This window comes from Takifugu rubripes, chromosome 22, assembly GCF_901000725.2.
Source record: "Takifugu rubripes chromosome 22, fTakRub1.2, whole genome shotgun sequence".
Lineage (NCBI taxonomy): Eukaryota > Metazoa > Chordata > Actinopteri > Tetraodontiformes > Tetraodontidae > Takifugu > Takifugu rubripes.
This window is the reverse complement of record NC_042306.1, coordinates 1,558,357-1,585,865: the sequence shown is the minus strand read 5'-3', so window position 1 is coordinate 1,585,865 and position 27,509 is coordinate 1,558,357. Positions and strand designations below refer to the sequence as shown.

The following is a 27,509-nucleotide window of genomic DNA, read 5'->3' as shown; positions in this document are numbered from 1 at the left end:
TATTGAGAAATGGAGTTTAATTGCCGTGGGTTACCCTTTACATGATCTTCTGTATTTAAAAAAAGAAACCAACGTTGATCGAACATGAAAAAGGAGACAATTCGTGCTCCATGATTGGGGGAGCCCAGTGTTTCCTTTAGTAAAAGCTGGGTTAAACTCCTATTTTTGTTCCAATGTAATGTAAAATAATGCTAGAGTCACACAGAAGCTGGTTCCAAGGAGAAAAACAACAGGTGTTTCTTAAAGTCGCTGAAATTTACCGACCCTTTAAGAATTAGATTGAACAGGAGCAGTGTGACCTTGGAAACACCTCGAGGAACCACTCCAAAGGCTTTCCAGTTTTCCCATAAAAATCATAAAGTGCAAAACAATTTTTTTTGTTGTAGTTGGGACTTCTCTCTGTCAGTGATGAAGAAGACGTTCCTCTCTGCAGACAGATGCGTTGGCTGTACAGTAGATGGTCGACAGCCTCAGCTTCTGATCCAACCCCAAATTCATATTGCAACTTTAAAAGCAATACAGTAAAAAGTAATAAAAAATACTCTATGTACAGAACACTTCTGAGTGGGGGACAAGACAGTAAACAGACAGTGCGAGATGAGAAGTCCCACTCTGGACCCCCGACCTGAAAACAGTGACCTCCACCGAGCCCAATTCTTACCAGTGCAAAGCAGTAATAAGCTAAAATCTGTAATTTTGTTCAAACGCTGAATGCATTATCATATTCAAAGGTTTGATTCAAAACCCAACATCTGAAAATCTTATAAAGTTGCTATTTGGGGCATTAATGAGAATATAGCCACTCTCAAGTATAAAATAAAAAACAAAAGACCCGACCCTGAAGTGAAGCAGATTCTAAGCTGACTAAAATGCAAATGTGGGATGATTTGTACTCTCACCATTTCTCTACTGACAACAGATATTGCTTGTCCAAAAATAAGAGTATAAAACAAGTACACAACATTACAAACAATAAGCAAATTAACTTAAAGATGATGCTGCCGACACAGAAATGTCACATATATAAAGTTGAGCCAGCAGTGGAGCTAAACATGTAAAAAAAAAACATGTCGATAATGGGTGATCCCAGTGCCTCTAGTAAGAACAAAAAATGTTTATAAAATGCATACACGACCAAAAAACATCCACAATTGTTACATTAAATTCATGGTGCCTCTTCATTATAAACACGGTCTGTTCGCGTGGACGGAGTGCAGGCCCCAACCCTTAAATTCACATTTAAAAAAAATAAAAAAAACATTAGTGGCTGGTAGAAGGAGAAATTGCACAAATGAGCAAAGCTGAGGAGTCAGGACTACATAGCAGTGACACACAGGGGGCGCTATAGGCGAGGGAAAGCAGAGGTAGGAACTATTGCGGATGACTGCGATGGCGGATCCCTCTGTTCCTCCTCCTTCAGTGGAGTTATGATGGATCCTGAAGAGCTCAGAAACCGTACCTGCATCTTCGCTCACGCTTCGACCCACGTGTTGCATGTCCAGAGTGACGTGTAGTAAATATGTAATTAAAATGTGTCCGCGGAGACGCGTTAACGAGGGTGCTAGAGGTCTCAGCAGAGCTGTTAAAAACTGTCAGTCAACTGCAAGCCAAAACTCCCCCTGCTGTCCAGGCGCTGCATCGGCGAGCGCCGGGCTGACAGCTCAGCAGAGACGTTTGCTTTGACAGTTGAGCAAAATCAGAGGGGTGGGGGGTGGGGGTGGGGGGGTGTCACTCAAGTGGAGTCAGTGTGTGCTACTACAAAGGATGGGGGTGGGTGGACGTCTGCATCTCGGGGCATAGGACTGACGCAGTCATGTGGATCCTGAAAAGGCATTTCAGAAGAAGACATGGCCTTGCTGTAGATACGGGCACCTATTTACTGTCCGGCGCTTAAGGCCCTCAGTGGAAGTGAGTGCCAGGGCGGCACGGCTCGAGACAGTGAGTGGTGGTCTCCTATGGTCTGTGGAACCTAGCAGATTAGCGGAGACAAATACAGGAGTTGTTAAAGACTTTCAATCGCCTCCAGCATTTCAAAGAGTCCAGCTGCACAGGAAGCGACACCAGTCTAATTCCAAGACCATTACCTGGTTAAATGGCGACTCGACTCGTGCACTTCCATTTCGTTGCTCTTGAAATCATTGAGCTCTTTCCGTATGGCAGCCTGCAGAGGAGAAGCAAGGAGGAAATGTGAGAAAAGCTGCAGAGGCTCCGAGACAAACGGCTCACGCTCTCCGCCAGCCTCCAGCTCCATTTAGCATGCTTTATGCATCATTTAGGCTTAAGGCTACAAATGATTCTGCCCAGTTTTTCTCCCACATCACAAGACATCTCGGTTTTCTCCTGCAGACATCCGACTGCGTCAAACAAACCTTGGACAGCCATCTTGTTTGGTACTGAAAAGGTGAGGCACGTTTACACTGAATCCACTGTATTTTTAGAACGTGGCCATTATGATGTGGTAGATTGAGATGTCAGAGCCTGTCAGGCCTCGGATGGATAATCCCTGTTTCTGGTTTGAAAGTCAGAAGACCGCGTTTTTAGCTGCTCATTTATGATAAAGCATGACCAGACTTTTCATCACTGACTTTAAGATGCAGATAACGTGCACGAAAAAGAGAAATAATTCCTCTCTGCCATTAAAATAGCTTGGGAAGACCCCTTTAATGAGGTTAGTTTGACCAGTGCAGGAACGAGAACGAGAGCAAGGCGTCACCTTATCTGTGACTCTCCACTGTGGATGAGCCCTGAAAATCTGCTCAAGTGCTTCAAATGATATTATTATAAATTATACATGACTACATGAGGCAGACAGGAACCTCAGTGGTCACATCCGTCCGCCGCTACACAGCTACTCTCAGATTGGCAGCGAGACGATCTAAACACTTTCTTTCTTTGTGTGCCTGCATTTCGTCACAGAAACAATGAAAGTGCCATCAAAGCTTATGGGAGAAACAAAATCAAACAACACAGCACCATAACTCATAGAAACACACACTGTATATATGAATACGCTGGCTTCTTTTAAGGGGCAAAAATGCTATTTTTTAACATCATCTCTATTTCAAAAAGCTTTTATCAGCACACAAAAACACCACGTTGCCCTCTGAAATGCAAATTCTGCTCCTCTGCACCAAAAATCTCTCCTCTGATACAACTGCAATCATATTAGAGCTCATTTCTTTACTCTTTAGTATGACTAACAGCAGCCTCGGGGAGCATGTGACAGGACAGCAAACAGTGCTTAACTGGGTGCAAGATGGAAGAATCTCATAAAACTTGGAAGTGAGGAGTGCTGCAGTTGAAAAGGTCCTGAGGCCCTGCTTGTCCCATTTGTCTCTTATGTAAGGGGGGGGGGGGGGGTTGCATAATGCTGAATCCCCATCATTTTCACATGAGTGCTCCTCAGGTGTGACCTGGCATGCTCGGAGCCAAAAGGGAGCTGGCGTTGCTGCGCCGGAAAATTAAACAGAGCTGATTGGAATTCAGAGCTGGACCGTCTGGGCAGGGAGTGGTGGGACTGCTCCAGGGTGTTAACTCACAAAGGAAAGCCAAGAGAGATGGACACAATTTGAGTGAGAGAGAGAGAGAAAGAGTGACAGAGAGAGAGATGTCCAGCAGGGGCTATAGATCATGTATAATGGGCTGAATCATGAGGCACAGATGGTGCAGGGAAAACAGGATGATGATGTCTAAAGACATTTAAAAGGAGATGAGGAGAGACCAGGACAATAATAAGGTAACGTCTCGATTCAAACTGGGAGGTGTGTGCCGGTGACACTGGCCTTATCGGCTGCTGTGAGTCTGGTCCAGGGCTTATCTGCCCGCCTGTCATAGTCCTGAGCATCTGACACCTCCACGTAGTCACTGAAGCGGATGAGGATCTTGGCCTGTCTCAGCTCCTCCACCGTCGGCCTCTGGCTCAGCTGGAACAAGCACACGAAGAGGGTGGAAACACAGCACAAACAGCTTTTCAGAACCTGACATCTGGGACGTTTATAGACTCATTTCTGCTCCTGCTGGAGCTCTTTAGAGGAAGAGCAGTCCCTTTAATTTACACAACTGTCTCGTCTCAACACTCAGGGAGCTTTACATGGATCTCTGTAGCTCATTTACATGGAAGAACTCTGCCAATTACTCAGCACAACAGAGTTGTGATCATTTAAGAACAGAAGTGCATAATATCACAACAGATTGACTATTACATGATCATAACACATTAATAAACACAAATACTGTACACAGCATTTACAATCAAATGATTATAATGCATAATGCATAAAGCTGCTAAATATATGAAAAATTTCATCTTAATGTGTATGAAGTAAGTAGGTGTAAATAGCAGATGACTCATTTTTGGTTTAAAACTACCAAATTCAAAATGCTGCGTAACATCCGAGGCACAGACTGAAATCCTCCGGTTTACAGGTGCGCGTCAGCAGGTGAGCAGAAAGTGCAAGAGCATGTAATCTGAGGCGACGGGACATGTCCAACACCTCGCCACGGGGCCGAACAATCGGGCAGCAGACATGCTGAAGGGCAACGAGGGCATCGGTGTCTCACGGGGACCCGAGAACAATAACAAGCCTGTCGAGTATGAAAGTCCGTCCTCTCGCCACGACACGTCATCGCGTTTATCCATCCAACAATTTAACCCGTCTGAAGGCTTCCAGATCAGGTGTGCGTTCTGGACTCACCTTTCGCGTGAGCCTACGTTTGATCTCCCTCTTCTCTTCTATTTCCTCTTGTTCATTGCGAGCTGCAGAGAATAAGAAGTTGAGCGCCAAAACATATAAACAGAGTCCCAGAACAGAGATTCCTAAAGCCTAAAACTGTTTTCATCATCAGCTGTTTAATATTATTAGAGATGCATATCAGGGGAGAAGGATCGCTTTGTTCCTTTGAAGCGGTCCCAAGGCTTTTCTGTTCATCTTTACGATCGAGCAATTAACCCATTTAAGACTTTTATGGGGAAAAATGTCTCTAATATTCATCATTGCAACCCAATTTGGAAACAACATCCAACAAAGTGACTCCGAAGGTAAATTATGAACTCCATAACCTTTATTTGTTGCTGTGCTCAACATGGTTTATACTGGGACTAATACAGCGTTCAGCAGGGAGGGGGGGGGGGGGGGGGGGGGGGGGCTGATTCAGTGAGAAATCCTTTGACTTTGCATTTGTATCTTGCATTGCTGCCAAATCAAGCAGGAGCCTCTAGGAGAATCAATCAGTCTTTGATGTGAGAGTTGAGACCCAGGCAACAGAACTGCGCCTCTCTGATACCGCACGTGTTTATGCTCAGGAATCAGTCTCATCGGACGCGGCTCTCGGGACGCTCGGTGGTATAAGACAGAATAAAGAAGGGGCGAGACGTGCGCCACCAGCTCTCAAACTAGCGGGACTCTCGACTCCTTGCATTTGTGAAGCCTGCATTCAATTAAACAGCTACAAACGCAGAGACGTGTGGTTAAAGAGAGATTCTTTCGAAGTTATTTAACTTGATGTGTAGATCAGATAAATACAGCTCATCTCTCCGGCCCCAGTTACTGTAGAAAACCTGGAAGCCTTTTGAAAAGAGGACCCACATTGTCCGAAGACTCGACTATGATGATTCAATACTAAAGGAATCTGGTTTGAGACACTCACGTTTGAGGATGTTCCTCTGTTCCAGCTCCTCTGCCGTCGGTCTCTGGCTCAAGCGCCTGGTTAAAGAAAGAAAAGAAAAAGGGTCGCTAATGCAAATCAATCTACTTTCCATACAATCTCTCACAGATTCTACCTCGGTGACGTTGCTTAAAGCGGGGGAAACGACTCGGTTGGGTTTTATCTGTCTGTACTTTTGCCCAATAATCAACTTTGACAGCAACTTCCAACGCGGCGTCGGTATTGACATTTCGGCTGGGAGCCTTAGGACCGACTGACTTCAGAACTGCGAAGCATCATTCCCACACTGGAGTTATTAATATCCAGTGTGCTATTTTACTTAGTGGGTTAGAAATAACGAGCTGGTTTAAAGCTGCTTTATTTGGTGTTGCGATGAAACTCTTGTTTATTCTTCTGTTACATCACCAGTCAACTCCAAATGACACCAAAATTCCAAGGTCACACATTAAATGAAAGGTCATTCTCTGAATGATTTGTTATCCTACATCATTTTGCAAACATTTTAATGTGCAAGTGGTAGAAATAACTAAGGGCAAAGTCACATTGAAGACAGATTCCACGTCATCTCCATCTAGCTAGAACAGCCGCCTCATTTCCTCCTAGACCCAAAACTCGGGACTGTTCATCGCTGGATGAACCCACTCGGTGCTTCTGGAACAGAATCTCAACACAACTAAAAGCAAAAGTCACAGCAAACAGCCGTGCACACATCAATGAACGTCCGTCTGGATCCAACATCTAGGTAAAGATTTAAGATTCAGCTTGAGCTCCGTGGAGGCCGTCGACAAAGACATCAAAAGGAGTCACGAATCGCTCAATATGTCAGCAAAGACTTTCAGCAGTAATCAGGAGATTTATCCCAGTGATTCATCATCTATTTGAATTATTTGTCCCATTACTTTTCATCCTTGTACGTGTGTATGCGTTATGGCCATTTTACAATTAGCTTAGCATTTAAAAACAAATTTCAAATAAATGGAAATAATCAGCTTAATGTCGCTCTGGACAGTTGTGCTTTTTAATATTTCAGCCAGTGGGATATGTCCACTGCTCCAGTCAGCACACAACCCCACCCCCTCAAGAATTCCGGCGAGTCCTAATATATATTAAGGAATTCAAATGACCCCTGACCCCACTCTTCTAGTTACACAGAACAAACCATCTTGAGTCTCCAACCATGGATCTGGAAATCGGACTCAACGTATGCTGGATTTATCAGTACCCACACACACACATAGACAGGTCATCATTTATCAATCAGGTCAGGCCCAGCATGGTTTTTCCAGTCAGGTCAATAGGCCAGTGGAGGTCAGCCCGTCCTCAAACACCATTAACATAATCGATCCTGGCGGCCTGGCATGGCCAATAAAACATATCGGGCCATTAGCAAAAACACAGGAAATGTAAAGTGGCACACGAGGGCGACACCGTGCAAGAGGAGGGTACGGAAGAGCTCTTTGGAAGCCTGCCAACAGAGCAGCCAGTTCTTCTGCACTGTGCTCCAATCACAGCAGGGCCTCGTCACTGTGGGTCTGTGCCTCCTGCCAACGCTGCGTCCCTTCCCTTCCAGACACATTCTCCTCATCTCCAGCCTCGTTTTCAGCCCCAAGTCACCGTCTTTCTTCTCCTCTCCCGACACGTCGCTGCCTCCACTTTATTCAGGCAGTTGAATCGTGTTCAAAGAGCCGAGTAAAGCAAATGAGGCTGGTATTACGAGGGGGCGGGGCAAATTTGTTTGATCTTTTCAATTAGAAGGACTCACGTTTATGATCTCAACATATGCAAACTAATTCCTGCGATATTCATTCATTATGCAGTGTGCATGTGCGTCTGCGCGCGTGTGTGTTTGTAAAGAACGGTGCTGCTGTGTGGAGGAGTCAGGTGGAGACGGACTGACACATGCATCAATGTGGTGATTCAGTCAGCGAGGGAGGGGGGGAGGGAGGGAGGAAGTCAGGCAGGAGGAAGAAAAGCAAAGAAAAACAGAGTGAAGACGAGAGAAGGGAGAGGGAGGGTTGGATGCGGCAAAGAAATTAGGTCAGATCCATTTTCAGGGCCTCATTCCAACTAAAGTGTTTGTATCAGTACCTATGGGGGGGTGGGGGGGGGGTGTATTCGGGTTTAATGAGGCTCACCTTGTGAGCTTGGTGCCAATCTGCTGCCTGGATTCCAGCCGCTCCTCATCCGTCTGCATGGGCAGGATGTTCTTCTCCTCCAGCTCTCTTTTGGAAGGACGGTTGCTGAGTTTGATGGCCAGAGAGTCTTTCCTCAGCACCTTCTGTGCCAGAGAACCTGAACCCAAACACAGCAATCAGGGCAAACGCCTCGGATGTCCAGCAGATTTACAACAAAATGTCCTTTCTTATACTTTATGGGGTTCCGGTTCCACATTTTTGTCGCATCATCAATCATCGATGCTCTCGCGAGGAGGCAACGTGGACGTGGTTTCATAGCATAGTTCAGCAGGAGGTCACAACTGCACCATTTTACAGGCACATTGTTATTTTAAAGTACTTTCCGAACTTTAAGACAGCTTCGGGCAAAGTTAGCAACGCCGTCAATCAGAATTATTCCAGCATTTCTCACAATATCTGTGAAATTTAGTTTCCCAGGAAAACCGAAAGTGACTTCTGAAGAGTCTCAGTGTGGTTTTAATCTGTTCGAGGCTCAGTGTGACGCATCTAGAGGGGCAGTGCAAGACGCCACTGACTTGTAAATATTGAGTCATCGTCTTCGTCGTCCTCATCGTCCTCGTCCACGTCGTCGTCCTCGTCCTTGTACATGCTGGGCAGGTCTTCGTAGTCGGACTCATTGGGCATGTTCTCTTTGTCGTCTTCGTAATCGATGATCACGGACGGAACGTCTCGTCTCTCCAGCGGGCCGACGCCGTGCAAGGCCGAGCTAGAGGGGTGAAGAGATCCCGTTAATGTATAATAACCATATGATGAATGAGGAGGAGCTCCTACTCAGCAGCTATAACCTCCACCGAGCCCGAGCATTAGGATGCATCATGTCCTCACAGCCTATTGATAGTTTACTGGGGGTTTCATCCAAATATAGAGGGAGAGTGAACGTGTAAATGAAGCTGGAGTACAGAGGACACACACCAGAGCTGGAGTGCAACTCTGCAGTCCTACGCAACGCCGTGCAATGCTCTGCAGCACAGAGCGGAGCAGCTGATTATACAACTGGCAGGATTCACAAACAAGATGGAGGAAATAAATCTCACTTTCAAGAGCACATCATTTGCATGCAAGCACTCCGCGCTGACATCTGATTGATTGATTAATCACCGTCTAGTCCGAGCTCCTTCTGACAAGCGGCCATTATGTAACAATTTTAGGATGTCAGACCGACTGGAGTGGCGGCAGGGCCGTAGCTTTAGCCCTGCTTCAGGGAAACGGAGCCATTACGTAATGTCCTAGCCACTATCAGACTCCTTCTCCAAACATGAGGGGATGCAGTGAAGAGCATCTGGTCATATCATCTCAGGCTAACTACTGGTGAGATGCCTGCGCCCACCCGTGCACCGCTTCAAAATTAGGCCAAGTTGCCCTGTGAGGCAGTGTGCCGATTTAGCCCGATGCGCCAGCGCTACATGAAAGGACACGACCTCCATAGCACCAGGATGCGTTTAAGACAGACAGACAAGTCACCCCATTTTGAAGAACCTTGGGTCTACCACATTAGATTTCAGCTCAACTTTCACTCCTTTACTTTTAAGAAACCACATTTGACCCAGTGCAGCATGTTTTTAAAGGCATTCCTGTGCATATCGATGATGAAAATGTGCAAAATCCTGGTGTGAATGATGCCGGCAACTCAAAAATTTAATCCCTCTTTTAATTCGAGCTATACAGCTTAACAAATGTGCTAGACCATCCATCATAAAAACAGGAAAAAACAAGTCGTTCAGCAATCTATTAAATTCTTGTTTCTAACAAAAACGGCATTATTCATTATGTAAATAACAAGGAGGAACAACTGAATAGGCCTGTAACGCATAGATCAACCAAAAACCTGGCATGGGACCTTTATGGAGGTATGAATCGATCATCGAATCTTGGTATTAAACATAACGCGTACCAAATATATCAACAATACTGGTTTAGCGAGGAGGAGGAGGAGGTGGTGGAGGTCTAATAAATCTGTTCCACTGTACTGTATGTTACAGGGAGCAATGGAACGATATGGAAAGACGGTCAAAGGGGACATACAGCAGACCTGAGGTCTAAAAATGCTAAAAAAGCTTTTGGAGATTTAATGAGCTACAAATTGAAATGGAGAACTGACGCTCAAACTGGCGCCGGTTTGACATGTGACACGTTTATTTCCTCAAATCCAAGGGAAAACCGACTGAGGCCCCGACAGAGACCAGACTGATCCATAATCCCTCTGCAGCATCAGGAACAATCAGATTTAATGACATGAGTGCTGGCAGCCACCAACCTTTCGAGCCTCTGCATGGAGAGCGCCAGTGTTTTATTGAGTTCTTCAATGATCCGGCTGGACGCGTGCAAGCTGCCGTACTGCAGCTGGAAGGGGTGGCCGTGGCTTTGGTGGAGACTGGACAGACCGGCGAGCTGCGACGGCAGCAGGGTGCCGTGGTGGAACGACATGAGGTGGGAAGGGGCGCACTTTTGGGAGAGAGCGCTCAGGGTAGCGGAGGACGGAGCGTTGGGCGTAGAGTCGAGGAGCCCCGGAGGGACGCAGATCATCACCTTCTTAGGTGGAAGTGGGGGAGAGTGCTTCCCCCCGGGCATACACGGCAACTTCACTGGCTGGCAAGAATCTGGAGATAAAGAACAGGAAGCTTGTGTTGTTTCACACCAGCAGATATTTACAGCACACGGACGCGGCTCAGTGCAGGGGGGTGGAATCAGGCCAGAGTAACGCCACTTTCCTCCGACTGACAGATTGGCAATGACTAGGGAGCGCGGCAGAGCCACAGGGGAGTTTATGAGACGACCATAATCCTGTGCACATGTGTGCCAACACAGGTGGCCCGGAGAAGCACCAGCATGGCTGTTTTAATCAAACCAAGTGACTCTGCGAGGGCGCACGTCTTTTACCGAAAACACAGATCAAATATTAAAACAAAGAAGAACAAGCTGATATACTCAAGAGAAACAGATAACATCTGATTAACATTTGATTTGATTATATAAAATTGCTTAAATATTCTACTGTCCTGAGAGAAGCTGAGGCAAAACCTGCCAAACTCCCCCCTTAAACCCCTTAAATCATTCAGCAGCACAGGACCAGACAGCATCCAGCACAGGCAGCGTTCCGAGTCCGTGATTTCTTCCTGCTGGCTGACTTCCTGACTTTAGCTATTTAATAGTCCATATACATATTTTATTGTGTAATCGGCTGCATCTGATGCCGCGTGCCTTTCTCTCCCTTTGCATCTTTGCTACAACGAATCCAATTTCCATTATCTCATTATTTTCTTAATCTCCAAATTGCTTCCATTGTGGACCAGATTTGCACTTAGATGTTTAAAAACCGGCATAATATTGTAAAATCTTGACTCTTTTTTTGTCCATTTTTCCCCCCATCAGTCAGTCTGAGCTGGTCTGGAGCTGCAGGACAAAACCACACCAGTATGGACAAGTGGGAACCACTGACCTGTGCTATGGTTTGGGATCCGAGGGAAAGGCTTTGGAGGGAGAGCCGGGGGCTGTTTGTGATAGAGTGGCGGCTTGGCAGAAGTATCCTGAAGGTCACCTGGATAGGTGACCGATTTCTTAGCGGCCAGGACCAAAGATGACTTAACAGAGTGCTCCTGGGTGCAGACGCCACTGTCCACAGAGGAGCGGAACTCAACAGTCGCTACATGAAAGCAAGCGAAGAAAGGAAAAATAAGAATTCAAGTTTGGGAAGACAATGGATTTCTGAGGCGGACTACTTTAAAACAAACTTTAAAAGTTAGGCTGAAACAATGAGGGTGGCGAATTATAGGTTTTAACCGAGCGGGACCTTATCAGCACACAGCAGAGGAACAACAACAACGTTAGTCATGCAGGGAGACAGAAACTTCTTCACAGCGGCCTGACGGATTGTGCGTGTTGGCATTTTAATGCCGACAGCGGTTCAAATTGCTGCTAACAAACGGTTCACTTCACCAAAACACGTCTGGGTCGCCAGAAAAACCTCTGAAATATGCAGTAAAGGGGCCGTCCCCTCCCCCGCCCATACGCAGCTAGCTTATGTTTACAGATTTTTTGTGATGGATCAATAAATCAAGCAACTGGAGGCGCCAGTAAAAATAACCCGGCACGCGTAAAAATAGCAAGTGCAAAAATAGACATTTTTGATCAGAATAAGTAGGTTGTCACTGAGCAGAAGTGCCCTCGTTAATTCACATTAGCAGGGCACAGACAGGCTGTGGCGTTTGCTGCATTATGGAAGATATTTTGGCTTTGACGGCGTCCTTCTTCGCCTCCTCTGAGAGACTCAAAAATGTGTTTTTTACCGTCCCGAGGCTGGAGGCACCCTGCTGTGAGACTCAAAAATGCTCACTCGCCGCGGTGAAGGAGAGTCTGGAGCGCATCTAATCAAGATCAAAGACTTTGTTAAAACCCTACATAATTTCTAGAATGGAAGATCATATCTCCAGATGTGCCGAATCTGGAGCACAGCACTTCAGAGGGCGCGAATTAATGAGATGATTTAGAGCGTTGTGCGTGTCAACTCCAAGCATTGTTAGCAAAAAAAAAACATCAGCTCACCTTTTTCAAATATCTCTTTCAGCACTCCTCTCTTGATCAGCTCGTCTCTGCTCTGTCGCATGGACATCTTCCTCTCCAAAGCTGAGGCAGGGAGAGAAGAACCATGTTAAAAATCTGCCCTCATTAACCACCACAACCCAAAAATCGAAAATTAAAAACGGCACAATTGTGCTTCTGGCAGCAAATTCAGAGATGGAATACTTACAACACGCTACAAACATGAAGCTCCACATTGCATATTAAAATCCTGCCAGTGGGTTTATTGAAAAAGCAAGACAAAGTTCTTTTTAAGATTTAAATAATAGATATTTGGTTTCTTGTGCTGCAGCAGTGAGCTGCATGATGTAGTCTTTAATCTTATCACAGGATTATTTAACCAGTTCGGCTCAAAGGGTTCAACATTTCCATTGAGTTGTATTAACGTGCGAACCCTGAAGAACATGGATCCAACGACCGCTGCAGATGATGTCGTGTAGAATATGAAACAAGAGTCAACATTAACCCTTTGAAGCCCTGTGTAATCGCTGCCATTCTCAGTTTGTAGGTCATTCGTAGGTGTACCGAGAGTCTTTACACCATCAAACAGGCGGTTTGACCCATTTTTCATTCCAAAAGCCAGCGAGTATAAAAACCCACTGCATTCACATATTTGTTCTCTTCTTTTCACCACATCTTTGTCTTTATCAGCCAATATTTGGTCCTCTGTGCTTTCTACTATTAATATATAGGGAACTTTTCAATCAATTCCCTCCGAGTTACACTGAGAACATCGTGGGGTGACTGAAGCCGATGCCCTCGATTCACAAAATCCTCAACCCTTTGAGCAAAGCGGGCTCAACTGGCTACAACCCGATGAAAATTCAGAAAGAAAGAGAAATCAAGAATTTGAACACATCAACAACAACAATCAGATTTCCTCCTCTGACACAACAGACTCGTCCAAAATCTCATTAGCAGGCGTCAGGAAGCCATGCGGAGGCTAAAACTGGGGGCTAAAGGTCGACAGCAGACTGGCAGGGCTGTAATATGTTCAGGGATTAACCGCCATTACATCCAAAATGAAAATAATTATTCAAAGCTTTATGGCATAACCGCTGCACCGTGGAACGAGCTCCGTTATGCAATTGACCATTAGCTAAAGCAAAAAGGGCTTATGAAGACGTTTCCTCATATTTGACAGCTGCGGCACGCTCACAAGAAAATCGGTCTAATAAAACGAGCAGCTGCCGCATTAAACACACACCGAAGCTGGAGACGAGGCTTTTTATTTAATATTTAACCACTGCAGTCAGTCTGCAAGGGCCCAAATTTCATCTTTGTTTCATCAGGACGCTCCTGTGAGGATCGCTAAAAACAGAGTCGTCTCACGACCACGTCGGGTCGGTTTTGTTTATCGTCGAGTCGCACCGAGGGCTGGTGCTTGTGCCTGTGTACCTGGGCGGATGCACGTGCTCCAGACGCTCCGGCGTGCACCGAGATGAAAAGATTAGGCGCTCGCCGAGGAGACGCGGCTGAGAGCATAATAAATGAAAGTGGCAGATCTGAGGATAGCCTATATTGATCCGAGAACACCGAGTTTTGCGAGAGAATATATTCCACTGCGAAATAACCCAGATAGTCAGAACACATCCCATCAACCCCGGAGCTCAGTCGCTTCATATGGAGGCTTTTACCGAGGCGATTCTCTCAGCCGGAGCCCGACAAAAAACTGCATTAAAACTTTCAATGGGTCTTTTATCAGCAAGGAAGCTTAAGTCCTAAGGTTTGGATTTGGTTAAATGAGACCTCAGCAGACATAAAAAGGGAAGGAACATCCACCATTATCACACTTTAAAACAGCCATTTTTAATATCGCATAGTTATGTCTAATAAACCGGCCAATGCCTGCATTTAATCCCAAAAGAGACATGAGAAAGTGCCACTAGGTGATTCTTTGTTATGCAGAACACTGGCAGGTCCACTTCACTGCCCCCTTCAAACCAAAAGCCCCATAGAGCCGTCCTCCACCTGCGAGATCCCGCACAACATTCCCGTTCCTCCGCTGGGCTCATTTCCTGTGATAACACCTGTAGGCCCAGCGGTCGGTCCGCTCCCTACCGACGCATGGTTCAGATGGGGGTGACGCACGGACAGGAGAGGTCAAACACGCCACATTTCCGTTAAAATAAGGTTGTGAGAGGGACGATATCAGGCAGCAAAAATAACAGGGTTGCTGCCACTTTAGCAGGGCCTGTTTGGATGGGGACAACAGCGCAGCACTGTGGGCAATGTTCCATTAAAAACACACACACACCAATCAATAGTGGAGCTGCAGGTCAACAAATGTCAATACGTATTCCCAGGAAAGCTAAAATGGACTTGCTTTCTCTAAAAGGGAGCTCTCTCTCCTGAAGGCAAGCTAAAAATGAGGAAACATCCTAAAATGGGGGATTTTTCCACTCACTAGATCAATAAAGACTCAAAAGAAATTGTGAAAGACAGCAAAGGATAAGATTTTTTTTTTTTTTTTTTTAAATCATGCTGTTTACGTATGTGAGCAGACAAACAGGAAGCTAAAAGGGAACGCTGTACTGCACCATAGTCCATCAGGCAGATTTGGCCACGCAGAGAGCAGAAAGACTTCCACGATAACAACCTCAACTGTTGCCTGGTTACACATCCAGCACTGAAACAGTCTCACATTTCTGACAAGACATAAAGATCCAACGTTCATCTTTATGCGTGCGGCCGAGGGAGATGTGTTCGTCTCCAGCTTCACCACTTATCACATACCTGCCTTCTTATTTATCATTTCACCATCATCAACATCATCGCGCACATGCACGTGTATGAGAAATACAGTGTATGAGAAATACAGTGTGTTTAACTCATAATACAGCATCATGTTGCCTTCAGAAAGAATCAAGAGGAACAATGGCAGCAAAATAATTATTTGGAGACAGCAGCATGATGAGGCCCAAACAAGTGGGCAACAAAAGCATCGGAGAGAGCTTTTCCACTCAATTCCACAGCGCTCCAGCACTATTGTTGGGAGAAAAAAGGCACTTTTGTTGCCCAACTCTTGATTATTGTCCTTCACCACAATGAGAAAGATGCAGTTATCAAAGAGCGCATGCAGGACTGAACCAATGGACAAAAAACTCTGAAATGCAATTAAATATCTGGTGTTTTGTGAAAATAAATAGCTTCAGTTGGTGCCGTTGGGCCAGCATGTAGGAAACGATGGCCAAAACCTAAATGTCTAATTCAGGCGCCGTCCGACACACAGCTACTCGTCACATTCGCAACAGGAAAACGCAACTTTTTCGTGGCATTTCTGAAACATTTCCGCTCCAGAGCTGGTGTTTCTTTCCTCAAGAAAAAGCTTCTACTTTTGGTTCTCCAGAACAGTCAGGCGCAGCACCTGCTCTTTCAGACAGATTTCAGGCCACAGCAGTGGAAAACAAACTAAATGGGACACACACACACACACACACGCACACACACGAGGGCCATCCTTCACTCACCCTGGACAGGACGAGGATAAAAAGAAAACATGTACCGGCTGAGGTCTGCTTGAACTTCTCCGTCTTCTTCTTCCTCCATTTCCAGGGCTTCAGGAGGCGTCCCAGGGTGGCGAACTTGCTGCGCCGCCGGCTGGGGGGAGTGTGGCCGCCGGGGATGACAGACTCCGAGCGCATGGCGGACAGTCTCTCTACCTCCTCGGCTGCAAGGAGAACAAAAACAGGTTCAAGTGAAGCGGCGGAGGAGCTGAAGTCCTGCAGGAGAGCTTCCAGGACGTGGAACCGACACTGCAGAAATCAGAGCGGTGGGGGGGGGGGGGATCTGTGCCAGGTGACCTTCTCACTCCCACATTAGCAGGCTGACGGCGGGAGGAGCAACAAACTCGTAAATCAGACGGCATTATGGGGTATGCGCTCCGACTCTCCCGGCAAACAGACAGCAAACAGACTCATAAACACCTCATTAAGGGGAAATCACTCGACTTCTCATCACGCATTCATGAGCGCCAGCCCTTCAGTTGGTCTCCAACCCAAACTTTCAGCGTTTCTCTTTACTAAACTAGAATCTTTGGTATCTCATGTTTGAAAGATGCCGTAATCCGGAGGTTGAAGCGGCTCGAGCACATAAACAAAAGAGGCCCGAGTGATTCGGCGGACAAAACGCTGCCCGCGTATTCAAACCGAAATCTCTGATTCACCAGCTTGGCAAGAGACCACGAAACAGGAAACAATGCCAGCAGCGAATGAAACCCTCAGAAGTATTACGCACCGAGGCCGCTGAACCCGTTCCAGCCCAAAAGGAGAGCCAGCAAAGACTCTGCTGAAAGGAAACTTCTGCTTTCATCTAAATTTGAGTTTCAGGTTGTATGAGCCCAACCCTGACGACCTTGGATCGACCTTTGACGGCACCAGCTGACATCGGCGCGAGCGCCACAGCGTCCGTCCGTAAAAGTGCTGCTTCCTCGGTTTTTTTGGTGTGTGACGGCGCTGGTGGGGAGGATGAAAGCGCAGCGGGCCTGAAGGGTCGCAGCCAAATTTCTGAGGCTGCGATCCTGCAGCTCCTTCAGGTCAACAGATCCCTGTTGCCAGATTCAGTCAGAAAATCCAGATTCAATCCAGATTCTAACATGGATTCAGCTGTGTTGCCGTTACATACACATTAGGAAACATCGATCTATCGCTGAGACTCATCAATGGTGAAAAAAAAGACTGATAAAACCCAAACCACTAACGATACGAGTCTGTTTTTTCTTTATTCCCTGGTTATTGTCATCAGGAGGAGAAAAGGCTCCTCTAAAGATGTAATGCGCGTCATTTATAATCCAGGAGATTATTTCATGACGCTAGCCATAAAATAACACATGCACACACGCCTTTGAACTTCTATCTCTGTGAGGACCTTTAAGGACAAAATACACTCTTACAGGCCTCGGAGAATAACTCAGAAAGCATAATTTGGTACTCAATGCATAGCTAAGACAAGACAACACACACACCCACACACACACCCACACAGCCTCTAATTAAGAACACTTGTTTGCATACCAAGATGGCTGAGAGATGATGTAATGACACTCAACTGGAAATGGCTTGTTTGCTCATTTCCACCTCACTACAATCATGAAGAGGTTAATTTAATAACACACTCCCCAAGTGTGGCGTAATCATTTTTTTTCCTGAGGCAAACAAACAAATAAGTGCGCCTATCAACCACAGCCCAGCCCTGAGGGAACTTCGGAACCAGCCAGGAGCGGCTTCAACGACAGTCAGTCGCTGATTTTGACTCATTAGGGATCCTAAGGAAGCTACCATAGATCTTAAATTACACTGACCCACTTCAGGTTCCTCACTGATACAAGGGTGCGGATGAAACACTTTAGTTTTAAAATCAAAAACCCAAAACAAAGGCGCACAGGGGAGCATGCAGACGCACGGCAGCGATGGAGAGCCCCTGTGGATGGAAGCCCCGCAGAGCTACTCCGGGAACAGAACCCATCCTACTCACCGTCCTGGGTGTCGTTCCCGCGGCTGCAATTGCTGCAAATGTGCTTAATCTCTTTGCCGATGTGACAGTGGATGGTGAAGGGCATGTTGTTGTTGTTGTTGTGCTGCGGCTGCAGCCCGGGCCCTTTCTTGCCGCTGAGAGACATTATTCTGACCAGGCTGAACGCCTTTTTCTTGGGTTTCTCCGACGCCACGGGCGTGTTTTCTCGGCACCCCGCGGTGAACCAAGCGCCGCTCATGAAGATGGGCGCAGGGTCGGCTGAGGGGTAATTGGCCGTCTTGAACATCGCGGAAGCGACAACGAGCGCGGCGCGTTAATGCGCCGCGTTACGGTGGTACGGTAGCGTGGTTTCAAATGAACGGGCCCATCAGTTGAGTCCTGCCTGACCTACGGAAGCATCTGCCGCCTCTCTCTGCTCCGGCCCCGGCGGTTTACCTGAGACGCGAGGTTGTGCGGCTCCTCGAATGCGCAACGCGGAAGCGCTGCGGAGAGGAGCGAAACGCGGCGCCGCCGGAGTAGCGGCTGCAAATAACAACACAGAGGATGAAAAGTGAATGGCAGCAGCTACCTCTCCCTCCCAGAGCTGAAGACTGCAGTCGGTTGTAGCTAATCCACGATTAGCGGAGCTGAGCAGTGCGCGCCTGTGATTGGCTGCGCGGTGCGCTCCTCTTATAGGCCAGCGAGGAGGAGGAAAGTTGCTCTGATCTAATGACACTGCTTTAATTATTATTTCAGAAAGTTCCAGCTGCCATTTATCCTTTATAAAGAAAAACAAAACCCACATAATGATAACTAGGAGTTATAAAATACAGAAATTATTGTTTAATAGTTGTACTTTATAGTTCTTAGTCAGTAGATGAAGCGATGAGGCTCATTTCTACTCATCCATCAAGCCTACCCGGTGTTAAAGCTAATATTTTAGGTCTGTCCACATTCATGTAGCAGGAGATCATGTGAAACGTTCCCTGCATCCAAGCAATGACCATCTGCTCACACCCTGCATCCATTGATTCATGCGTCCGCAAATAGGATGGAGAATAAAAATATGCATCCTCTTCAGTCGTCAACCATCTGCTTGACGCAAAGCCAAGTGCGACGACTTGAAAGACAAAATGAGCCTGGTAGAACTGATGTGAATGCAAATGTCGGAACGTCTAATTGGGACATAATATCAGACAAGAGCTCAGAGAATTCAAATCAAAGAGAAAAGACAGCAGAGGGAATGGAATCACTGAGCAGAACGCTCCAATGGAACCCAAGGCCGTGGCCAAGCTGAGCGATGGAACATTAAATATTCCTTCTTTGCTTCACAAACTCAGATGAGGCGCAAGCCCGTTGGCTGCCGAGGACCCGCTGGGGTAATCGATAACATTATGAGCCAGTTAATGAGGCATGAATCGAGGATTAGACATCAACCCTTCCCCCCCATCCCATGTCACATGTCCTCCAGAACGGTGAATTTCATTGGCTGGGAGTACTTATCTTTGATGTTCCTTTAGCAGGCAGCAGCTTATTCAAGTGACATCAAAGAAATGAGGGACAGAGGAATGTGATTCACTCCCAGCCTGCCCTCGGATGCCTTTTTTAGCTGAAAAGTTTCCCTCTTAAATCCACATAAAGTACGTTTTGGAAAGAAGAATCCATCCATCCATCCATCCATCCATCCATCCATCCATCCATCCATCCATCCATCCTCTACCGCTTATCCGGGGTCGGGTCGCGGGGGCAGCAGCCTAAGAAGAGAAGCCCAGACTTCCCTCTCCCCAGCTACCTCTTCCAGCTCATCCAGAGGGATCCCCAGGCGTTCCCAGACCAGTCGAGAGACATAGTCTCTCCAACATGTCCCGGGTCTTCCCGGGGTCTCCTACCGGAGGGACATGCCCTAACACCTCACCAGGGAGGTGTCCAGGGGGCATCCTAACTAGGTGCCCAAGCCACCTCATCTGGCTCCTCTCAACGCGGAGGAGCAGCGACTCTACTCCGAGCTCCTCCCGGATGGCAGAGCTTCTCCCCCTCTCTAAGGGAGAGCCCAGCCACCCTACGGAGGAAGCTCATTTCGGCCGCTTGTACCCGTGATATTGTTCTTTCGGTCATTACCCAAAGCTCATGACCATAGGTGAGGGTAGGAACGAAGATCGACCGGTAAATGGAGACCACTACGGCCCAGTTCTAGCTCAGCTGGGCTCTGCTGTATGCTGACACCAGCTGGACCTCGTTTTCAAGAACCATTCTTGCAAAAATCCGATAAGCGGCTAAGGATGGGTCGTCTGCTCGCAGCAGGAAGACCGGTCACATGAGGCGCTGCAGTTATATAAGTGCAGGACTTGAAGTCCTCAGCTAAATCACTTTGGTTAAATCACAAGGGAGCACAAGGGCCATGACACAGCAAAAGACCCTTTGATAGCCAACAAACAGACGTTCACACTGTCTGCTCATTCATCACAGGCCTTAAAGGCGCTGCTGTGGCTTTGCTACATGTAAACACTGATTTAAATGCTGAACTTTCACTCCGAGAATGTAAAAACAGCCTTTAATGTAAAGTTCAACAATCCAACGTTCTTGGTTAACAAGCTGCCCGACTTAAACAAGCTGAGTGAGTTCACACAGAACCCATGGCAAAGTTTTCTCTCATCCTCCCCAACTCTCATTTGACGCTCTACATGCTTCTACAAACCCAACTGAAAACACGTGCTTTTCCCTCTCTTGACCAACCGAAACTCTGGTCTGGGCCGGTTTTTTAATGAATGTCCTGTGAGATGTCAGTATAAGCAATCTTACAACATCTGACTGCGGCGGCCTGTCAGCACAAATCTGCCGTCCCTGCTCTCCGTTTTTCCTGCTGTCTCTTCCCATCTGTCAATCTCTCTGCATTTACTTGCCTTACACTTGTGCACACACCACGTTTCCTTAAGACAGAACGGTCTCTGACCCCCACCTTCCTGTCCTTCTGATCACGATATTGCCACACAAGTCGGCAGATTGACAGGAAAGGGGATTGTGATGTAACCATTTAGGAGGTCAAACAAGGACAAACAGCAAGATGTACTGTTTTAATAACCTTGGATATTGGTTTAATGGATGGAGTAAAATACATTCTGTAACCAGCCTTTTCCCTGATGAGGGTAAGATGAGAGTGACTATAGTTCCATTCCACTTATCCAGGACTTCTTACATGACCTTCTTCATGTTGGTCTGGTTCAGAATGTTTCGTATCACCTGTTTAGGATCACTTGTTCCTACTCAATGTCCAAAAGCCTTGGAAATCAAACTCAACCTTTTTTCTTGAAGACATTTCTTGGACATTTATAAGAACATTTCTAAAGGCTCAATCTTCCAGCACTACTTTAATATGAGTGAACACGGAAATAAAAGTAAGTGTATAACACTAATACTACTAATAATTTCTAAATTTCTAAAACTTAAGTAACATTCCATTCTTTTTTGAAGGATCCATAGAAGAAATCCTTCTCCATTGTAGTTTTTTCAACTACCGGCTGCAGGACGCCGCTCGTTTTATTTGCAATGCTGCCATCTAGCGGTTAAGATGAATCACACCCTGATTCGTTCAAAGCCAGTGCAGCAAATTAAATTTTTGGGAATTTAGCTTTCTATGGATGTTGTTCTAACCCCCCCCCCCCCCCCCAAAAAAAAAACACACTTTCAGAAGTACAATCTCCATCTCCATATTTTAGTTAACCAGCACGACCAATTCTCTTAAACCGTAAACTAAGGAGGTATTGCGACGGGAATGGGATTTTTTATTTTATTTTATTTTTTTAAAATTAGATCATCAAATCAAAGCCAAACCACACAACACAAACAAGGTACCGCAATAATCTGGGGAAACGTCGCCATCTCGTGGAAGCATAGAGTAATATCTCCTATGCTGCCAGCATCTATGTGAGTGCTCTTATTTCCCACAGTGTGCTGGAGTCTTTGAACTGCTCTCAAGCGAATCTTTGGGGATGTATTAAAGGAAAAAGAATTATTCAAACACGTGCACATACATAAAGCTGATGCAGAGACTGTTGAAAGAAAGTATAAGACATTTCACCTCATTGAGAGGTTTCTTCAGTTCTGACTAGCTCAGTGGAAGATGAGGTTATTCATGCTCCTCCTGGAGCAAAGAGCTGAATAACTGTCTTTGGGGAGTCTATTTCTTCAGCCTGCTATAAGGCCAGTAGAAAACACGATGAGGGTGCCCATCAGGTCAGTCATGGGGTCACCGTGGACCGCTACATCAGGATGTATCCAAGGAAGATCCAAGAAAGATGGGAATCCGAACGTTGAAGTCTACTTTAAGCTAACCTGCATGGGAAAATACCTGCTTTGTGACTCACACCACCCACTGCAGCACAAGCCGGGTGCAATCAGAAGCCTAAAAACTGTTCCCACCAAAGACGAGGAGACACAGCGCACGAGGAGTGTCACGTGACTACTCGAACAATCAAAGGTGCAAAAGTAATGATTTACATCTCTGCCTTCACAATTAAATGCAGGAAAAAGGGGAAACTGCAGAATGTAGGTATAGGAAATGTAAAGTAATAAGATAAAGTGTGTGACAAACTGTTTTACCCCCAAACCATAACAGTAATAGTCTATATAAGGAACAATTGATAAAAAGCCACTAAAGTGGCAGAAAGAAGAATAATAAATGGGAAATAGCTTCCTACAGGCCAGACAGAATTCCAATCCTTCAGAGTTCAAATAAAAACATTAAATGTGCTCAGTATATCTGTTGACTATCATGTAGCTGCTCTGCTGCCAAGAACTTTCTTGTTTTTGCTGTCGGAAAGTAAAAACCACTCTGGTCGAGTTTTGAACCGGCGTTCATGGAAGCGACAGCCAAAACATGGTCTTCTTTCAAACGTCAGCAGATGCACCAGCCAGATGGGATTCAGTTTCTCTGGATTTTAAAGGTTTTACAAGCGCTCAGGCCAACCAACAGAAAACATTCCAGCAATTCATCGTTTCTGATCAGCAAAACAGCAAAAAAAAAGAAAAAAGACTTGTTATTGTGATTTTGACACCAAAGTTTCAAGATTCTCCTTCATTTGGTTCCATCATAGCAAAAAGCAAATATCGAATATTATATAACATAATAATAAAACATACAATAGAGCATACATCACCAGTTCTGACACGGCTGGTGGCTCGGTAACTTATTCCCACCACAGTCAATAACTGCCTGGAAACACAAACATTTTAATCAAAGGGAGTCGAGCCTCTTCTAAAACGAGCCGACGCCTGAGGGCGGCAGGAAGCTCAAGGTTGTCTGAGTGGAGGTGGAGGAGGTGGCGGCAGGCGCACAATTTGGGTAATTTCTGGAGAGTCTTTTCACGCGTGAATAGCACCGCTTATCTCAGATCGGAGCGCTGACGGCACTGGAGGCTGCAACACCTGCTGTGTCAATTAAATCCGCACTCGTGAATGTTATGAAGGTTTGCCACTCTTTTGTTTGATCCTCCAATGGGAAGAATGGGATGAAATTCCATCTGTAATATAGAGCAGAAATTGCTGTCGTCGGCGTCTCTGTTTCTCCCTGCCAGCTTTTCCACAACGAGAGCGCTTTAATCTTACTCGGGCTCGGTCTCACTGTGAACACAACAGAAATATTGCAAAAAATCTATGACCAAAACTCCAATGAATCACAGAAAGAAACAGACTTTGCCAATATGAAGTTTCAGACTCGATCCACTAGGGGGCCTTTAAAGAAACACACCTCACTGAGCACTGCTGCGGGCAGGCTGGATGCTTCTTTGGGAGATCCAGGCTGGTTTTAGTTCAGCTTCACCTAAACTTTACGTGGAGCCGATGCACCCAAAGACATCAGGTGCTGTGGCGTCTCTGGCTCTGCTAAAGATTAGATCTCCTGTCTCCTCCAACACCGATGTAAGAAGAGAACTGTTTTCCTGTAGTTCCAACCAGTTTAACTTTCTATCACCAGTTACCAGTATGGATGTGGAAGTCTGGAAGATTATTGATCTCATCTGGACAAGATTTTGCCTTTTAATTATCTATTAAAACTGTATAGACTCTTTATCCTGCCTATTCCGCTTACAGAACCATCTGAACCATCTGAGCATGTGCAGAACTATACACTAACTAGAACTAGAACCATACAGAACCTTTGAGGTCCAGTAATGGTGGCGAAAGATGAGGAAGATGAAGCTATTTACTGGTGTCACCCTGCCTGTTCATCCACAGCAGAACCCACTCTGGGATGGTGCAGTGCAGCTCTGTCTGGACCGAGGTCCGGGGCTGCAGCAGCGCTGATGGGATTCTGGATCTGAGCAGAAGTCTCTTACTCAGCGCAAACGGAGCTGCTGCACTGGTGACGGCAGCAACCAACGCCGTCCATGGAGCACCCTCGTGGAGGCCTCCTGTCGGCCCAGGATGGGATTAGCTTTTCTTAGACATGGCGAGATGCACAGAGAGCTTGTGATTCACATCGACTCATCTGCTCCAGCGTCATTGGAAATGCAGGAGAGATTGCAGACTTATCTTTCCCCCCTTCTACCCAGTGTACTTGCACATTTATAAATACTATATGAGCCATAAGAACCTCTTCACACGGCTCTCCTCCGCTCTAAAGGGCTCTTTCTCAGCCGCTACACGAGAATCACATCTCTCCTCTCCAACAGCTCCGAGTGTGGCGGCAGCAGCAGAAATGAAACGAGGCGCCACAGAACAAGCTGCTGGGTAGACGGCTGCTCAGAAAACACCTGCTTGTTTGCCTGAAGCCTCTCCCTGCAGAAGCTAGCTGGGATTTTTTTTTTGCTTTTAAGCCACTGAACCGTCAAACAAGTAAAAATATGGATCTGGGTGTAACTTTGTCTGATTTCCTCAGAGTTTATTCATAAACTATTCCTTAAACACCGTGAGGGCAGCTAACCCCTCTCAAAGGCGCCTTTTCATTCAAGATGTGTTCATCTCCAGTTCAGTCACATTCACATGCCCTTGACAAATCAGCGAGTGCTGTTGTGCAGCTCATCCCACAAGGTAACGCAGCCATTCCTGCCTCAATAAGCCTGTGTGAGGGGGTTCGCTCGTCCCTGAACCCTGCCTGCACACGCAGCTCTGCAGCAGAATTCCGTAGCATCCCACCATGCATCTGTTCTGTATTGATTGCGATCTTTCACACAGTGATGCTGCACCACCACATTGGGTGTGTGTGTGTGTGTGTGTGTGTGTGTGCATTCAGTTGGGCTTTCTTTGGCTGAACGAGTTGAGACAAAGAAACAAGGCAGCCCTGAGCCTTCACCTCTGGTATCTACCTATAGAATGAGCCTTGGTGGTGGTGCATAATGCCTTTTTACATACAGAGTGATGCAGCCATGTTGCATTTCTCCCTCTTATCTGTACATTAACGGTGCTGCTCGTGATTTTGTCAACGCAGTAATGGTGATGTCAGCTAGGAAAGAGTACAAACAGGAAGCGATGACACCACACAGACACTCTCAGCCCTACAGCAAAGCTCAACCACGCGTTTAAGCATAATTACCGGCTGACGTGTGCTTTGGCGTCATCCCCTTTGAATGACAGAGGAAGACTTAATATCAAAGCCACAGTTTAGGGAATATGGGTCATGTGACTCAGACTTATGACTAAGCAAAGCGCAGAGGCAGATTAACGAGGTGAAGGTGGTCAGATGATGGGGCACTATGATGTTTCTGTTGGTGTTGGTGTTGTAATCCGTGCACGTCCAACTGTCCTCATGCTATCAGCCGCTGACATCTGCACGGCTGCTATTGCGCCGTTCCGTCTTTGTCGCGCTCAGGGCCGTTTAGCCGTTGGCAAAATGAGATTAGGCCCGACAATAATCCAGCCAATGCAATGAGGCAATGTTTCATACGTGGTCTGATTCTATTAGAGGCTCCAGAAGTGTTTTGTCATGGTGCTAGAGGTAAAAATGTGGGAGTGGATCCCCGCTGGACGGAGATGATCCGTGTAGGGCCAATAATCTGCTGTTCAGCATCAGGCTGCGAGCTTGAGCTGGCATCCAAACCTGACTCATCTCCATCATGTGGTAGCGACTGAATGACTTTCATCAGCCCCCCGGTGGTTCCATTATGCCGGATTGACACAGATCTCTTACGAGCACAGAGTTCAGTGATGAACACATCAGCCCAGAAGATGAAAGCTTCACCCGCTAATTATTTCAGGGATGATTGTGACGGCTGCTGAGCGCAATGGATCTCCTCATTTACTGTTGTTGAGCAACAGGGAAAAAAATGAATTCTGGTTTCCGTGGCAATAAGCAAGTTAAATCCTGCTCCACTTTTTTAGGTGGAAGTGAGTCAACAGTACAGCAGTACAGTCGCCCCCATACCATTTTCATGCTTCGGAAGAGCTTGTTGTGATGTAGCAATATGAAGGAATGAGGAGATGAAATGTCCTGAAGCCTGACAACAAGCTCGTGTGTTTCTTTGGATCAGATACAACATGGATGCCTTTAAGGTTTGAGAACATGTATAGCAGCTCTACAGCAACTTTAGAAGCTGTTTCATTTAATCCCACATACATACACACAAATACACACGTTCCAAAGATGACGTCATTACAACACACAAAGCCGAAGCTGTCAAGGTCAAGAAATAGATTGTAAATTTGCTGAGTAAAAAAAAAGTATCTACGTGACATTAGAAGGGAAATATGTGACAAGTCACGTGGTTTGGAATGGGAAAAAAGGGGAGCGTCTAAAAATACTGAGGAGATTTTAGCGCTTTAATATCAACGGAACAGATGATGCATGTTACAGAATTAGCCCTGGGAAATAGAGAGATTCGGGTAAAGGGATCCCTCTAAAAAGCAGACATTGGAAGAATGTGGTCAAACGGTGAATCGATAAAAAGCCAGGTCACCATGGCAACAGGGGATGCAACACGCTTTCAAACGGGTTAAAAGGAACACACAACCGTGGCCTGATCCACCACAAACGGTGACTAAAACCCCAGCAAGTGCTGCAGAGCCAGCCGGATATCCCATCACATTTTGTGCACCGCTGCCAACGCGCGGGCTACTACAGGTCACGTTGAAGCCACATTATGTAACTGTGATGAATTACAGTCGTAGTAATTATCAATCGCTGACGAAATTGTGATTGGCCAAACAGCGCTCGGAGGTGCGAGATATGGGTTCTATGTTAAAACTCCTCCTTTGCTGCACCTGCCACGCTGTGCGCCACAAAGTTACGCAATATTTCACTCACATTTCTCTCAAAAACGCGGTCAAAAAGGGGTTCTGGGCGCGATTAATCGAATTTGGTCTGTGGAGGAACGCAGTTTCCTGATCATACGATGAAAATTCTCATTCACGTTGGATCCGCATGAGACCACCCGCAGACGCACATCTGGTAAAAAATAAATTAAATAAATAAAATCGACTGGAAGGGCTCGGGGGGAGATGGGATGGAGGGATGCGCGCCTCACCTGTCCGCAGGTTGAAGGAGAGACGGGCTTCGACGAGATATGGGGTGTCGCTCTTGGAGCGGTGCCTCCGTATGGGTCTGCGGTCTGTGCTGCTGTCCGAGGTGGTCGCCATCAAACCGAACCAGTGTCCGGTGGCTGAGCGCTGACCGAGCACTCACACACTGGGAGGCAG

General features: G+C 46.4%; 1 protein-coding gene across 3 annotated transcripts; it reads right to left on the bottom strand.

Moving 5' to 3' along the window:
- Nucleotides 1–27,509, bottom strand: LOC101074213 (phosphatase and actin regulator 1). Of its 3 annotated transcripts, none has more exons than XM_029831013.1 (12): nt 27,338–27,509; nt 15,940–16,104; nt 12,399–12,479; nt 11,296–11,499; nt 10,114–10,456; nt 8,375–8,565; nt 7,800–7,956; nt 5,647–5,702; nt 4,695–4,756; nt 3,783–3,923; nt 2,085–2,161; nt 1–1,969 (listed from the first exon to the last, which is right to left on the bottom strand). In XM_029831013.1, the coding sequence occupies exons 1-12, from the start codon at nt 27,447–27,449 to the stop codon at nt 1,954–1,956; spliced, it is 1,605 nt and encodes a 534-aa protein (XP_029686873.1). In that variant the 5' UTR covers nt 27,450–27,509; the 3' UTR covers nt 1–1,953. The 3 variants fall into 3 exon arrangements, with proteins under 3 accessions (XP_029686873.1, XP_029686874.1, XP_011614423.2); XM_029831014.1 differs by lacking the exon at nt 27,338–27,509 and adding an exon at nt 18,475–18,551; XM_011616121.2 differs by lacking the exon at nt 27,338–27,509 and adding an exon at nt 17,907–18,503.

Excerpts from the sequence above, each read along its gene's own strand:
- LOC101074213 (XM_011616121.2), bottom strand. The coding sequence starts at position 18,192 with ATGTTCAAGACGGCCAATTACCCCTCAGCCGACCCTGCGCCCATCTTC. Across the intron at positions 5,703-7,799 it reads ATTGGCACCAAGCTCACAAG|GCGCTTGAGCCAGAGACCGA; the intron begins GTGAGCCTCATT and ends TTCTTTAACCAG. Across the intron at positions 2,162-3,782 it reads GACTCACAGCAGCCGATAAG|GCTGCCATACGGAAAGAGCT; the intron begins GCCAGTGTCACC and ends TCTCCTCTGCAG.